We start from the raw sequence: 15,506 nt of genomic DNA on the forward strand, positions 1-15,506 counted from the left end.
TAGGAATGAATTGCACTTGTCGTAGCAGATCAAAGATAATAACAACTGCCTCTGATTCTTATTTCTTTTTAAATGGATATTATTCACTTCAAATGTATTATTGTGTTTTTGTATGGTACATTTTATTTATGACTCTTCACCCATATTTCAGCCATGTATTTTTTAATCATGAAATACTTCAGATAGTTCTGATTCTGTTTCTTTTCACCCTGTAGAGTGGATTACGATCAGCGTAGTCTTCTTTAAAACCTTCATAACATTTGTCACGGTGTAGCATGCTATCCAGCCTTCTTGTTAAAGGAATCAGAAATTCAAAAAGAGCGTACAGTGATTTCACTCAGAACTGGATTTATACCTTTTCACCATGTAATGACTGAATGAGCCTCACAATGCCTTTTGGTTTGTCGGAGCACATGAATAAATTAAACACGGCCAGCACTTCCTGCCTTTGATGCACTCTAAACAGTAGCCCTTTGATAGAAACAAGGAGGCTCCTCCATGTAATTACACTTGATCATGTTTGCATATGTCACTCCCACAGTCTCTGTCACGCTCTCTGATTTTTGGATGCTCATGGGAACCTATTCCTAATCCACAAGTTAATGTTTCAACCTCTTCCTCCTTTTTTTCTTCTTCCCAGGGATGGATGAATTGGAGGAGCAGCATCAGACATCCTGTCTGGTTTATCTGGAGGAGAGAGATAAGTGTGGATTCCGCCTCTTTCAGGGAACGCACATTAACCATGCCTCGGAGGGAGCTGGGTGTGTGGAGGAAAGGGAGGGGGGGTGTCTGTCTGCCGGCAGCGCACAGCTTTCACTCACTTCGGAAAACTGTGAAAATGTCCCCTTCACACCCTCGGCAGCTCGGCTGAGCTCCGGTGCTATGTTAGTGGTGATAAAATGCCTGCGTGCAGCGGCGTAGTTGGAAGTGAGACGTGCAATGTTATCCAGAGGTGTTGGCCTGACAAGTCTACAACGTGTAAACTTGTATCCTACAGTGACTCCTGACCTTGACCCTGTTACAAAAGTCTGGAGGAGAAAGCACAAGTTTCAGACGAAATCCTGCCGTGCATTTGTGGAAAACTTAAAAGCACATGAGATTTGACACAAAAAATGACAAAACTGCAATTTATGCAACAAAAGAAACTATTTATTTGGGATACGCATTGCCAGTACAAATTAAGAGACCATAAAACCTACACCTTTCAGCTATTTTTCTCCACAGAAAAAACAGGTTTTTGAATTGGAATTAAAAAGACAATTGTTTTCCATTTGATACCTTTTTACATACGCAGAGATCTTAAAAGTTAAAACCTGTCAAGAAAAAGGCTCCACGGTTTCACTCTGAAATCCTTATAAAAAAGAAGTTAACATTCAAAAACACTGCAGTACGTTATTTTTTATTGAAGAACAAAAAGACATGCAACAAATAAAACATTTCATGTTTTACAAATTGTTCATTTTTCTTTTTCATGTCTCTTTTCCTTTTATATTCAAAAACTAAAAAGCATCATTACATGAAGCTTCGATAATATTTGACAGGCGATGTGAAAAGTAGAGTTAAGCCTTTTTTTTTCTTCGAGGGGGCTGCAAAAACAATCCTTGCGTTTGCCTTGCATGGCCGGTGCTGTCAGTTCACTCCAATGACATGAGAAGACACGGCCTCCGCTGTAACACTGAGCAGGTGAGTGGAGGAGTGATCCAAATGACTTTGTTTGGTGGAATCATGCCGCGGTTGACCTCCTGACAGCAGCTCTGAAACATCCATGATTTCATACATGTGTAATAAATACAAACACACTGACAACTGTTAAAAAAGTCCTGTGGTTTTCAGGCTGTATTGTGACCGATTGGGATGTCGGGATTGAATTTAGTTTTCCGTAAGGGTTCAGTTCAGCTAAAAAACAAAGCCAGAGGGCCAAGTTAACGCTGACTTTTCACGTCACCTTCATTCTGACGGCAGCCATCTTGGAGGCAGGCTTGTTTCGGCGGTCTGAGTAGAAAGTCATACCACGGGTTTCCCCTTAAATTCAACTCCGTCAGGCTGCGTTAAAATGGCTACTGTCCAAATTCAAAGATGCAAAAAAAGAGTAAAGGTGCATATCTACATACTGTATATAGAGCATTCTTGGGCTAATTCACATATAATGGTAGCATAAAAAAAGAAACAGTCCTGTAGCAAAGCAAAATAATATCGAATGAAAAAAAGAGTTATTCACAAAATGGAGACATAAAAATATATCCAAACATTATCTGGATTTGTGTGCCATCAGGGTATTTGTTTCTGTTTTAATTTATATAAACTACTGTATTCCAACTGCATTTTTTTGGCTTTGAATACAGAGAGCATTATGAGATGCTCACTCGTACCGTAGATAATAAAATCCTACGAAAAGAGGAAAAAAGAAAACGTTGATAAAGCTGATCCCAATGTAGAGGATAAAAATTCTGCCTTTTTTTGGTATCAAAGTATGCAAATGAGGACTATTGTAATAAAGTATACGTGTTAGACCACATACTATACTGTACATACAACAACAAAAAATCACAAATGTCATTTCACATTTTGGATTGTTTTTTGTCGATGGATGTGTAAATTTTAGTGTCATTTTAAAACAAATCAAATAAAAAAAAGTAAAGAGACTCTTGAATACGTAAAATACAAGGTTCTCTTTCAAATCTTCTGCCTATTGTTATCAGAGAACCGGGGTTACGGGATAAGTAACGGACTGCGTATGGAGTTATATTTGTGCCACAATCCTGAGCGTGCATTGGGAGATTTTGAGGACAGAATTAGTTTTTTGCTCGCACACAAAGTAAAAACCGTCTTATTGTGTAAAGAATCATTTAATTTCAGAAAAACAAAAACATCTGCTCAAAATGTCCCAAAGCACTCTCAGGATTATCACACACATATTATTCCACAAATGAAAAGTGAATTCATAGAAAAGACATGCAACATGGAACCTTACAATCTGAATTACAATTGTTGTTTTGGATTTGGTTACCAGCAGTATTTGGCTACATTGACCTCACTGACTGTCTGATCATGTTCTGTACGCGCACTCTTTTTCTTCCATATAAGACTCCTATTGTTAAATCTTAATGTTCTTTTCTCTTCCACATTTACAAATGTTACCCTTTGAGTTCAATCATTAGGTGTTCTTGTGCTTTAACACATATTGACGCGTCATAATCGCTGCTCATGTTGTCACGATTTAGTGTTTCAGGTCAATTCTTCTTTGAATATTGTGGATGCAGCCAACACGCATGACAGAACTTCAACTTTTTGTGAGTCGCACTCAATTTGTTGCTAAAAATTGTGAATTATTGGCATTATTGTTCAGCACATGAGCAGAAACCCTGCTTCTCTGGCGATTAAATATAAAATGCCTTATATCTCATAGTTTGCTGTAGAAGTTCTGAATACAAACTATATAATTCGAGTTTTGGATATTACCTGACTAATATGACTGGACTAACATAATAATACTTCACAAAAGTATGACATGAAAATTGGAAACATAACATTATCAAAATTCACCTCCAGGGTTGAACTTTGGCACGATAGATAAAACAAAATGAGTGAACACAGTAATAAACAGAGGGCTTATGACGGGGCAGGGTGTGTGTACAGTCACATTTAAATTATTATATAAAGTTTGTAGTAACACTTTCTATGACGCCCATGTCAGTAACGCATTAAACTTACATTATACGATACTTATAATCTACTTTATAACAATAATCATGACACATTAATGCATTATAAACACTTAAGAAATGCAAAGTGAAGAAATATCAAAATAATCTATACAAGAACACATAAAGTTGTAAAATGAATTTTCACTTTACTTAACGTAAACAATGAGCATTATGAAAAGATAATAATGTATTATAACAATGAGAATTATAATACACTATGATCATGCAAAACAAATGTCAGTTATGAAACTTGACCTTATAAGTTATTATAAAATGTTTTATGTTTTTTTTATGTATTATTACTGTTACAAATCATTATGAATATGAATATGAGTGTTTATAATCTATAAACAGGTTATAATTCATTATAAGTATGTTTATAGTGCATTGTTGACATGGAAAGTCATAGAAAGTACTACCACTTTGGGAAAACCGAAGTTGTTGTTTTTCTCTGTCGTTGTTTCGAATCGAGGTAGTGTGGAAGCGTTTCAATTTACAAGACGTGGGGCTTTATGCTGCGAGCTGTCAGCCTACTGTGTGGATATATAATGTAAGAGAAATACAAAGAGGCAACATGGACATCAAGTGGAAACTGTACAAACTGTGAAGTGTGGATATGAGTCCCCATACGCGGTAGTCCAGATAGGAAAAGTGAAATATTTGTCTGTAAATGTCATCCCAGACCCCAGCTGTGTCCCGCCGTGTGGCGACGTACAGTACGTCACGTCCAGCCCCGATGGGGTTTAAGTTTTGGGAGATGTGGCTGGGGGTGCACTGGTGGAGGAAGTTAGGAGGCAGAGGATGGAGGAGTGGGGGGTGGAGGATCAGTTGGAGGTGTCAGAGTGAACGCTTCCGGGTCCTTCTGTAGGCGAAGTCACAGATGAGGGGGTTGGAGCATCCGGCCAGCCACCGTTTGCCTGAGAAGAAAAAAAAGGGGGGGTGAATTACTTTTATATTCATACACAATGCAGCGGGTCAAACACAGTGAGGTACTACGGATGGAAGTCCTGAGGGCGAGGTAGTGCAAGAACGCGGCGTGGACCGCTGGGATGTACTTTGAGCCTAAAGCTAAATTGCCTCCTGGCTCGGAGGAAAATCTGGAATTACAGCTAATATCACAGAATTAGACCGACATGAAAACATATAAAATCATGTTTTCAACCAAGCATAAATGGACTGAATTACAGTCTCTAGCCCATCAGACGCTACATACGCAAATTCATATAATGAAGAAAATACAAAGATTTTGTCTCAAAATAAGTGCCTGTCACTTTCATTTTAAATATGAATAATATATGTAAATTGTATGAAAAGACCTCTGAAACAAAACATGTACAATCAACGTCATATGCACTAATTGTGACGCTGACAGCAGGAATTAACATACAATAAGAGCTACGAGGGCCTTACACCGCCACAGACAGGCCGGTAAAGAGCATTTTGGGATATTAATAGTAAGTTTAAAGCCATCAGAAAAACGGGGGAATGGTCGTCGACAGCCTTTCATTTCAAAGCCTGTTATTTAAGACTGCAGACAGTAAGTGTGTGATCAAAAGTGGAGAGGTCAGATTGTAGAAAGTCTGACTTCCTGTTCCAAAATTGTAATTACGGCTGTAATCATCCACAGCATGCATTATGTATCTGCTCAGTCAATATCGAGGCTTTTTTAAATTTCACACAAGATATTTCCTTTAACTCTTTCATCATTTGGCCAGAGGTGGAAAGTTACAAAGTACATTTACTTAAATACAACTTTAAGATACTGCTATTTTATACTTCTACTCAACTATATATTTTAAAACGTTACTTTGTAGATTCATGAACAAATTAATTATGATGTATTACATTGGATAAAGATAATACTTTTACTATTACTATTGATCCCTTGATGAAATTCACAAGCTAACCGTCCGTGCGTAAAATAAAAAATAAGCTCCACCTTTACCAACTGCAACATTAAAGTAATGTACATTTAGATTAATCAATAATATATTATATATTATATAGTACTTTAAGTATATTTTGATACTAATATCTACTTATTTTGCATGCAAGACCTTTTTTACTTAAAGTATTTCTATACTGTAGTATTACTACTCGATCTGAGTACTTCTTCCACCGGCTGGAGGAGACATCTAAAGCTGATGTATTGGCATTTTTTAGATATATTTTTTTAGTTGTAAAAATAAAAGTAAAAAATACTTTAAAATGTATCATTTTCATAGTATAATCAATTTGGAGCTCTTTGCTCTGAATTGTGTGAGTTAAAACAGGCCAGAAAAGCTTGAGATGACATAAAGCGTACACCATATAACATAACAACAGACAGAAAATAACACTATCATGATCAAAGAAAACTGCAGAGCACATATCGCAGTAAAAAGGCGAGTGAAGAAGCCAAAATTTGTAACTTACTAGCTTTAGCTACATAAATCACAGGCAAACAGCCTGGCAGACAGATATCCCGCTCTTACATTATGCATTGCAGGGCTTCTTTACAGGGTATAAAAGTGAATAACACAGCATATTGTGGCAGTGTAAGATGTGGTAGAGCAAGCAGGCGTCCAAGGAGAACCGTATCTGTGAGGTCAAAGGACTGAGAGAGAACAGGGCCTGAATACGTTAGCGGCCTCTCAGGGCTCGTACAGCTGGCTGTGGGATGCGCTCGGAGCAGCCGGGGAGCCCATTTGAATACACATACATGTTTTTATACGGGAGACATTTCATCTGATTATCATATGGCCACTGAGGCACGACGACGACAGCGGAGGAGCCCAGCCGCGCCGGTGACCGTCCTCGTGCTCTCAGCGCGGCTCGCTGTCAGGGCCATTAGTGTGGCAGGAACATGATCTGAGCAATGCGCTTGGATTGCTGTCCCAAGTCCACACTCTGCTCTCCTTGTGTCTGTCTTATCGATTTTCCCCTTTACGACACGGCTTGTCGCTGTGAATTTCCCTACTGTTTGCAGCCGCCAGCGAGCAACCCCCAACCCCCTCCCCCCCACTCGATCACAACCCCCACTTCTCCCCCTGAACTCTGCTGCAAAATAAGAAAAACATACGAGGAACACACCCCGATGGCACATGAGGAGTTGTTCCCAGTGGCGTGAGGTTTTATTTTTAGCGGCGTTGTCTTTAATGGGAGCTTCTGGCCGCGGGGCGGCTGATCACGGGTCTGGTGGTCAGAGGGATCTGAAGTCCAGTGCAGGAGGTGTCACCTGGTTGTGCAGCTCGCTCACGGCTGACTGTACGTGGCTGCAGGTGCTACACCAGACCTGATCCGACGTGACAGGCTCAGACGGCGGCCCTGCATGTGTGTGGCCGGCCACATGCCTGCGTACGCCAGGCAGTGTGCTGCCCATGGCGCGAGCGATACAGAAGCAATCAACTAGGTGACCATGGAGCAGAGACAAGTCCCACTAAGTGGCATTCTGAGCCCTATGGCTTTGAAATAATTGGTAGGGAGTGAAAGAAGAAAAAAAAGAATCCTTACATTGATGCCCTGCGGACTGTACATCTGGTTGGCTGTGAGTCCTTCACTGTATCCGCCTGTCTGACTGATAACATGGCGAAGGGTATCCACCTGAAACATTCAGAAACAACAAACAAAGCAAGGTCAGAGTCAACACAAGAGAACAGAGAGAGGGGTGACAAGACGAAGAGTACACGGCTGCAAGGATATCTTTGGAGACAACAAGGTCCAATCAAACAAAAAAGGCATTTAGGATAAAAACTATTCACATGGTGAACACATTGTAAGTAATATTCTGCCCTAGAGACTGAGAAGAAGCTCTAGTGGAGCCGGTAAAAGCATGTAAAGCACTTTTTCATTAGACATCTTAACTTGCCATAGCAGGAAAACTAACAGGTATAATTAATAACATTACATGATGACTCTGTTCTACAACAGCATATTAGGGCCATTATAAAAACAACACAATTTCCCAAGTTTTCTCACAAATGCATGACTTTATATTTCAAGTTTTTTGATCGTAAATTTGTACGTTTTGTCTCCTACATTTTCCGACTTTAATCTCTGGAAAGTTTGTTTTTTCTCGGAATATTACTCCCTACCCCCGGCTCAGAAAAAAACTAAAACTAAAACAACTTTGGGGTTGGCTCTCCTTTGCAGCTGTAGAAGAACTGTAATGGGAGTGTGCATGAACAGGGTAAAATATGTGTAGTGGAACTGAAGTTGAATCAATCAGTTTCATTAAACAAACATGGCAGCAAGGCTTGCAATATTAAGGTTAGAAATACATTTTCAGACAGCACAATTAAATGTTAAGTAAAATTCATTCATCAAGCAAGTATAATAGTTAAAGACAAAATCAAGAAGACATGACTAATTCTGCATTCACGCAATGTTGGAATGGGAAAAACAGGAAGACTTGGCTATTCCTACTTGGGAGTTCACGCACTGTTCCAAGATGGCTGCCACCATTGATAGTCTTTCAGTCACACCATATTCAGGAAATAAGCCCCATTATCTTAATTAACGTGTTAGATTTGTAGCGTTTTTAAACAAGTATAACCAAATGCTAAATAAGTAGCTACTTCTACTGAATTAGAGTTAAGAGATTATAGTTAAGAGTTATGATATTACTTGGATATTAAGACTAGGGGTTCAAATTCAGATTATTATCGATTAATCTGTCGATCATTTCTTCAATTTATCGATAATCTTTTAGTCTATGAAAAGTTTAAGAAATGGCCAAAAAATGTCCATCACAATTCCACAGAGCCAAAAGTGACGTCTTAAAATGTCTTGTTTTGTTTGACCAAAAGTCCAAATATTTAGTTTATAATGATATATAACAAAGAAAAGCAGGAAACCTTCTCATTTAACAGGCTGGAATCAGAGAATATTGGGAGTAGTTTCAAAAATTACAAAAAATGGCTAATCGATTATCAAAATAGTTGCCAATTATTTTTCTTTCATTGACTAATAAACTAACTAACCTAAATTTCCCTCGGGATCAATAAATGAACTCTAATGTAATGCAATGTAAAATAAAGTATCTATCTATCTATCTATCTATCTATCTATCTATCTATCTATCTATCTATCTATCTATCTATCTATCTATCTATCTATCTATCTATCTATCTATCTATCTATCTATCTATCTATCTATCTATCTATTTAACTCTCTCTCTCTCTCTCTCTACCTATCTCTCTCTCTCTCTATCTATCTATCTATATCTCTCTCTCTCTCTCTCTCTCTCTCTCTCTATCTATCTATCTAGCTCTCTCTCTCTATATATCTATCTATCTCTCTCTCTCTCTCTCTCTCTCTCTCTCTCTATGTCTGTCTGTCTGTCTGTCTGTCTCTGTCTGTCTGTCTGTCTGTCTCTGTCATCACTCTCTCTCTCTCTCTCTCTCTCTCTCTCTCTCTCTCTCTCTCTCTCTCTCTCTATCTATCTATCTATCTATCTAATTGATTAACCATCTTTTCGTTTCAGCTCTAGTTAATGATAATAGTTACACCTATGCATGACAAGTCAAAATGTCTACGGTAAGTGAAGGAGGTCTGCCTCTGTATTATCTGCTAAACTGCTCGCGACCCTACCTGTGACTGCACGTTGGCTCCCACCTGAGCCCCCTGGTATGAGTCCCCATTGAGAGACTGCACGCTCATGAACAAGTCCCCGGAGTTTGACATGTTAAAAGAGCCAGCAGAACCTGAAAGGAGAGATGGAGCACTCGCATCACAGAGAGACAGAGAGCAAGCAGGGTAAGCAAGTCGATGGAGCATCATGCAGAGGTTAGCTAGCAGCCACACAGGCTCTGTTAGATGAGAGGAATGGAGCCAGAGAGGAAACTAATGGAAACATCAGGACAGAAGAGATACAGCTGTAACCTGACACAACAGTGTGTGTCAAGTGTTTACCTCCAAACATAGATAAGAAAGTCATTTGTATATTATTGCTCTGAAGATGTTACCATGGCTAAGCAACATCTAGGAAAAAATAAGAATTGAAAAAGCAGTCCACATGCCCCATTCGTGCTGTCTAACCAAAGGTCAAATTATCAATATAATTACAGAGTTGAGGAGTAGGCTCAGGATGTGTTTAGCCTAGTTTAGTGCAAACACTATAGGGAACTGCTAGCCTAGCTCTGTCACATTTGACAAAAATGCTAAGCCACATTCACAACCTAACACCTAACACAACTTGACTACTTGGTAGGCTACAACAGGATCAACAATTTAAACGGTTCAGATTTAAATTGGTCTAAGATAATTTTCCTCCACTTTGTTTTTCACGGATCAAAGCTAGTTGTTTGTATCTGCTTCCCATACTTGTTCTCTGCTAGGCTGAACATGTTTCCTGTCCTGATCTCTGTGCTGTGTCTCAATTTGAGTCCTTTCATAATTACACTTACTATGAGTGTATAAGTGTTTTCATACTGACAAGTATGTAAAATGCAGTGCACTACGAGTACCTGGATGGTGTACTCATAACGGTCAAAAAGTTGAGTGTGGAACGCCATCTTGTGGTTGCTCCGGCGAACACTGCACTATACACATGTATGTTATACATGTAAACAACTATTCTGTTATTGGATAAAATCCACCAGTATGTATATTGGGTTAGTTTAGCTGTCTGTAATGATTTGGTATTGCAAAACGATAACACCAATGCTAGCTAGCTAGCATTAACAGTGGCGATCGCCATTTCCGGTAAGTGCTCTTCGACTTGAGACAACAATACCCTGTTGAAATTCACGCACTATGTAAGTATAGTACACACAGTTTACTACATGGAAGTGTACTAACAAAATTATCCAAATTGAGGCACAGCACTGGTAAAATGACAAATACACACATTTCTCAAAATAATGGAGTGTATCTTTAAAAGATAAGGCTAGCAATATTGTTTTTTTCTTATTGTCAAGAAGTCTCAAAAAAACCCAAAGAATTAATCAATTAAAACAAGTACTTTCTGACTTTGCTGCCCTATTACTGGTACTCAGAGCCAAGCCCTTCCCTTTCTACTGAAGACGAAAATCTTGAGTCATAAATGTATAGTTTCTGTTTTCAAAAGGTTAAATAATTCCCTAAAACAGTAGAGTGCTGTAGTGTTTTTTGCAAATGTTAGAAGAAGAAAAGCCAATGGGATTTTTCCATTGGATTTTAGATTATTGAAGAAAATAAGTTCTGTGGAAAATAAACGTTTATGATAATTAATTGTTTTGTTCAGCAAGATAATCTTCACAAATGAACACCACTTTTATAAATTCTCAAGCGTAAATACAATCGAAAGTAAAAAGACACAACTACTCCACGGTTGTGGCTCACGTCACCACCAAACTCAAGGCGGACTAGTGTTCGGCGTTTAATGTCGATGACAACCTCTGTAGTCTCATTTAGCCACTTACTAGCAACCGCCTTTTTAAAGATACTTAAAAGCTTAAAAATTCACGAGGGGGTATTTACTGACATATTTTATGTCATGAAACAAAACGTGGACATTTCTTTACTTGTGTTAACCACAGACATTGATGCTAGTTTTTAGACAACAATGGAGCTCTACAGCACAGAGGAAGAACATATATCAGGTAGTACTTGTTAGTAGAGTTAATTCATTGTTAGTTTTATCTTTTTGTGATTTGTTGACAATAAGAAGGAAGTATAGAATATCACCAGACCTATCATTTGAATGTCAGTACAGCAGAACATGATGGATACAGAGTTAAATAGTCATACATGAAGAACATGATTAATTGAGATGAAGACAAAAGGACAGTAAGCATAGGGAGACTTGGCATGGGGCTCAGGTTGGCTAATCTCTGACACAGTTTTGCTCTAGAGAGATAGTTGTTCTTGTTAAGGTGAACTTGTTCAATGTAATGATGGTGCGTTACCAGATGATAGGCACGTCCCTTGTACAAGAACTTCCTTTTTGTTAGTCCCAATTCTTTCATTCCTTACAAATCACCAGCAACAGCACTGTAATGGCCTCACACTGATATACTGCAATATTTTGTTTAGTTGAAGTGATGCACAGAGAGGAGGTACATGTCTAATAGCTGAGCAGAGCCAGGGACTTCCTGTCTCACCTGCAGAGTTTGGAGTTGAGGGTGAATTTGCTTGGCTTCCATGTGAGGATGCATTAGCCGCATTCACGGCAGTTCTCGCAGCGTACATGTTGGCTTCTTCTTGGAACTTACCAATGTTTTTCTTGTATCTGATTCTTTTATTCCCAAACCAGTTGGAAACCTGAGCAGACAAACAAGAGAATGTAGTTTAATGCTCACAAAATCAGAACATACAGAGCCTCTCCAAATATGAGGGTAAGCATTCAGAGATATGATGGTGGTCTTTAGCTTGCATGGCCTTAATGGCTTGTGTTACACTGCAGAGAGGTAGGGGCTACATAGACTGGTGCTGTGAATCCGCATTAGTGCCAGAATGGAATGATTGCCAATAACAGTCTCATTATGTCACCATGACTGCAGCTATCATCAGAACTCACGCAAGCACCAATCAGTCAACATCCGCTAACGCCCATTACTGCTAATGGACTCCCAGATGAAGCCAGGGGGGTAATCCCAGTGCTAATGATAAACAACATTAAAATGAAAACCAAATCAATCCTGCAAAGTTTCCAATACACAGAGTAGGTAAACATTCTCCTTTATTATGGCCAAGAAACGGAAACTCGACAAATCATTCCGCCGCCGAGCAGCTTCCACAATCAGGCCCAGATGCATCCTCCAATCATTTGGTATAAATTAATGAAACCAATTGAGAAAACAATCCATTCCCAAATGATGGATTCTAAACACAAACTGCTGTTTACCTTGGCGTTGCTTTCCTTATTATCAATTCTCACAGAATTGAAACAACTTGAGTGCTAGAATGCAAAGATGAAAACAAAACAAGGTGCCTAAATATTTGACTCTTATTACTTGTCAGCAGTATCGGCACAAACATCTTAAGTGTCTTTAGATGTTGGGTAAGTTACTGTAAGATTTATAGTAAATCATCATTGCACTGTAAATGCCTCAATTGACTGCAGTGCTAATTTTGCAGAAGCTAATGGTCAAATGGGCTAATGGTAATGACTTCCATGAAATTGATAAAGCTATTGATCTTTTTTAATTTATTAATCAATTAATAGTTTTTGTCAAAAGTTGTGATGAGTAGCCAACAAAACCATTCACTTTATAATCATATGAAACAAAGTAAAGTATCTTTTGATATCAACTATCAAAATGAAACTAAATCCCAGCTCACAGAAGTACTTTTACCGACTCTGGATTTTGTACATTTTGTGTATTATAGGAAAACCGTATGATTAGATAAGAACTATGACAGCAGTGTTGTCTTTAGCTTGCGTTACTTCAATAGAAACAGAGAGTCACTGGTCAAAAATAGCTTTGTCTGGTTTGAATTACAAGACAACGAACTAATGACATGGCATATTTATACTTTGAGTCCTTTGTTGTCTCAATGAAAGGTTCTGCTAAAAGATCAGAGGAGCTGTCTGTAGTCATGACAGTCACAAAATGTATAATTAGGTTACTTGCTAAGACGCTCACAGCTGCTTCAGAATAAAAGTCGTGTTTGTGTGAGTAGTTTTCCTACAGGTGGTGTGGGATGTGGGATGCACTGATCTGTGTACCTGGGCAACTGTTATGGCACACTTCTTTGCCAGCTCTTCTTTAGCCTCCTCGCTGGGGTAGGGGTTACTGAGGTGCGAGTAGAAATACTCGTTCAAGATCTCTGTTGCCTGCTTGTTGAAGTTTCGCCTTTTCCGTCTGCAAAAAGAAGCATCAGAAGTTAAAAGAGGACTGGAACCTAGTTTACGTTTGCCACAACAGCATAGAGTGCAGCAATGTAGGTTTACATTGCTGCACGACACAGTCTTTATTGCTAACACTAACACTAACACTATCCTTATTTCTTTTAAATATCCCTTTTTTTTGTTTAAAGCAGTTGGGGTTTAAAAGTAACAATTTTTTTATTTTTTTATTACAGTTTGGGGTAAAACAAAACACCTTATATTAATTCTTTCTATCCTTTTATATTTCTAAACCAGTTAGGGGTTAAACTATTTATTTGATCTATCCTTTTATTCTTTTAAACCAATTAGGGTTTTAAAAACAACAACTTTTATTTATTGTATCTATCCTTTGATCCTTTTATACCAGGTAGGGTTTAAAACCTTCCTCTCCTCTAACCTAACCCGAACCCCTTGAGTCACTAAAATCTTTACATTTTAAACCAGAAGTGATAAAAACCAGTTCACCCGGATCACAAAGCAAAGTGAAGGGCAGAAGGTTGGCATCAAATGCCTGCTCAGATTTGTAATGTATTTGACTTATTCTTTGATCAGATAAATTATTGAATAATATTTAACACATTTGCCTATTTTAAATGTAGAGATTATGGTTTGGCATGTGTTACGTTCGTAAGTTAAAATAAGTCAACGTTGACTTTTCGTTTCACACGGAACATGAACAGCAGACTCTTGTGTGCAAGTCCTGTGTTTGTATCGAAACAGTATTGAGTTTGACTTCAGACAAACAGAACAACTGTGTCGGATTGTAAACACAAAGATAATCCAAGTAAATATTTTAGCATACCAGCATGGCAGCACAGAAACAAGCAATTAAACTCCTGAAAATGTATTGAAATGTGCACCTAACCTGAACAAACATGTAATAAAACCCAGCCATGTAAGAGTTTGACCAATAATGTAATCACATGTCCTGACATACTGATAATGTAACATTGGGTTGAGGGTATGATGGGTCATATATTTTCAAAACTGATGATTTTGACGAATAATGTAATAATGTGTGTTTAGTTTTCTCGTGAATGTAAAGTGTGCAAGTATACAACATTTATAATACTGTTAGTTTAATACATTTGACAATGATTCATGTTTGGAAATTTAAACCCTAGGCCTTTCCAATTGTATATAAAGTCAAAATGATTACATCATTAGAAAGAAATCTGTAAAATTGTTATTACAATATCAGTCAGGATATGTTATTACAAAATGGGTCTAGTTCTTACTTTATTGGGTTAACTACGTTTTTGTTGAGGTTAAGTGCACATTTTAAGAAAAGTATTACATTGTTGGGTGCTACAAAGCTGCATTTATCAAACATGAAATACACATTTTTCAAAGCTTCCATATGAAAATGAAGCATTTGAAAGCCCCCCTCCCCCACACACAACACCTTAAAGCAGACAGATATCACATGCTGATGCCCATGAGTTGACTGACCCTCTATCTCCTGCACCTATCAGGTCACGTCTGCATGTGCCACATCTAAAGAGGGCTTTACATAAGCTGCAGGGGAACCCTGTAAAATCTCTATGCATGAATCCACCGGTGAGGAGATTTGTGCTAAAATCTCTGTCCCGCACTCCAAAGCCTGCTTGAGAATATGTAAATGCACACAGCATGAGCTCCAGCAGCCAGTAGATTAATCAGCAGCGCCAAGCATGGCAGTGCCTCTCAACCAGTGAAAGCTTCCCTCTCCCTTCCCCTCTGCACCACCACAATCATTTGCAAGAGAATAGATAGGGAGCTTTGTAAGGAAGCGCATGCCTCATTTAAATGTTGTGCCTCCAACTCCAGACTTTGAGTGACATTTATCCTTGGAGAAATGTATGCAAATCCAAAGCACGCATCAAAAGGAACAAGCGATTACATTAAAAAAGGGAAACAGTTAGCGTTGTGGAACTCTTATTGGCCAGTGTTGCTGGGGATGCTGGTCCAAATGGCATCCAGAGATGCAAACCAGCCCAGTGTGTGTGGTGAGCAGCAAAACAGCATG

The 15,506-nt window shown here is 38.6% G+C and overlaps 1 protein-coding gene across 4 annotated transcripts in view; it reads right to left on the reverse strand.

Moving 5' to 3' along the window:
• Positions 1-1,127: 1,127 nt before the first annotated feature.
• Positions 1,128-15,506, reverse strand: part of LOC115006882 (pre-B-cell leukemia transcription factor 1-like) — a 60,222-nt gene continuing 45,843 nt past the window's right edge. Inside the window, exons 5-9 of one of the 4 annotated variants that reach the window (XM_029429483.1) lie at positions 13,337-13,472; positions 11,880-11,928; positions 9,277-9,389; positions 7,197-7,286; positions 1,128-4,621 (exon numbers count right to left, since the gene is read on the reverse strand). In XM_029429483.1, coding sequence (XP_029285343.1) covers positions 4,529-4,621; positions 7,197-7,286; positions 9,277-9,389; positions 11,880-11,928; positions 13,337-13,472 — 481 coding nt within the window. In that variant the 3' untranslated portion in view covers positions 1,128-4,528. Of the gene's footprint in view, positions 4,622-7,196; positions 7,287-9,276; positions 9,390-11,768; positions 11,929-13,336; positions 13,473-15,506 lie in introns of all 4 variants that reach the window. The other 3 variants (XM_029429482.1, XM_029429485.1, XM_029429484.1) reach the window with 3 other exon arrangements.

Source organism: Cottoperca gobio, chromosome 4 (genome assembly GCF_900634415.1).
Source record: "Cottoperca gobio chromosome 4, fCotGob3.1, whole genome shotgun sequence".
In the NCBI taxonomy this organism is placed as follows: domain Eukaryota; kingdom Metazoa; phylum Chordata; class Actinopteri; order Perciformes; family Bovichtidae; genus Cottoperca; species Cottoperca gobio.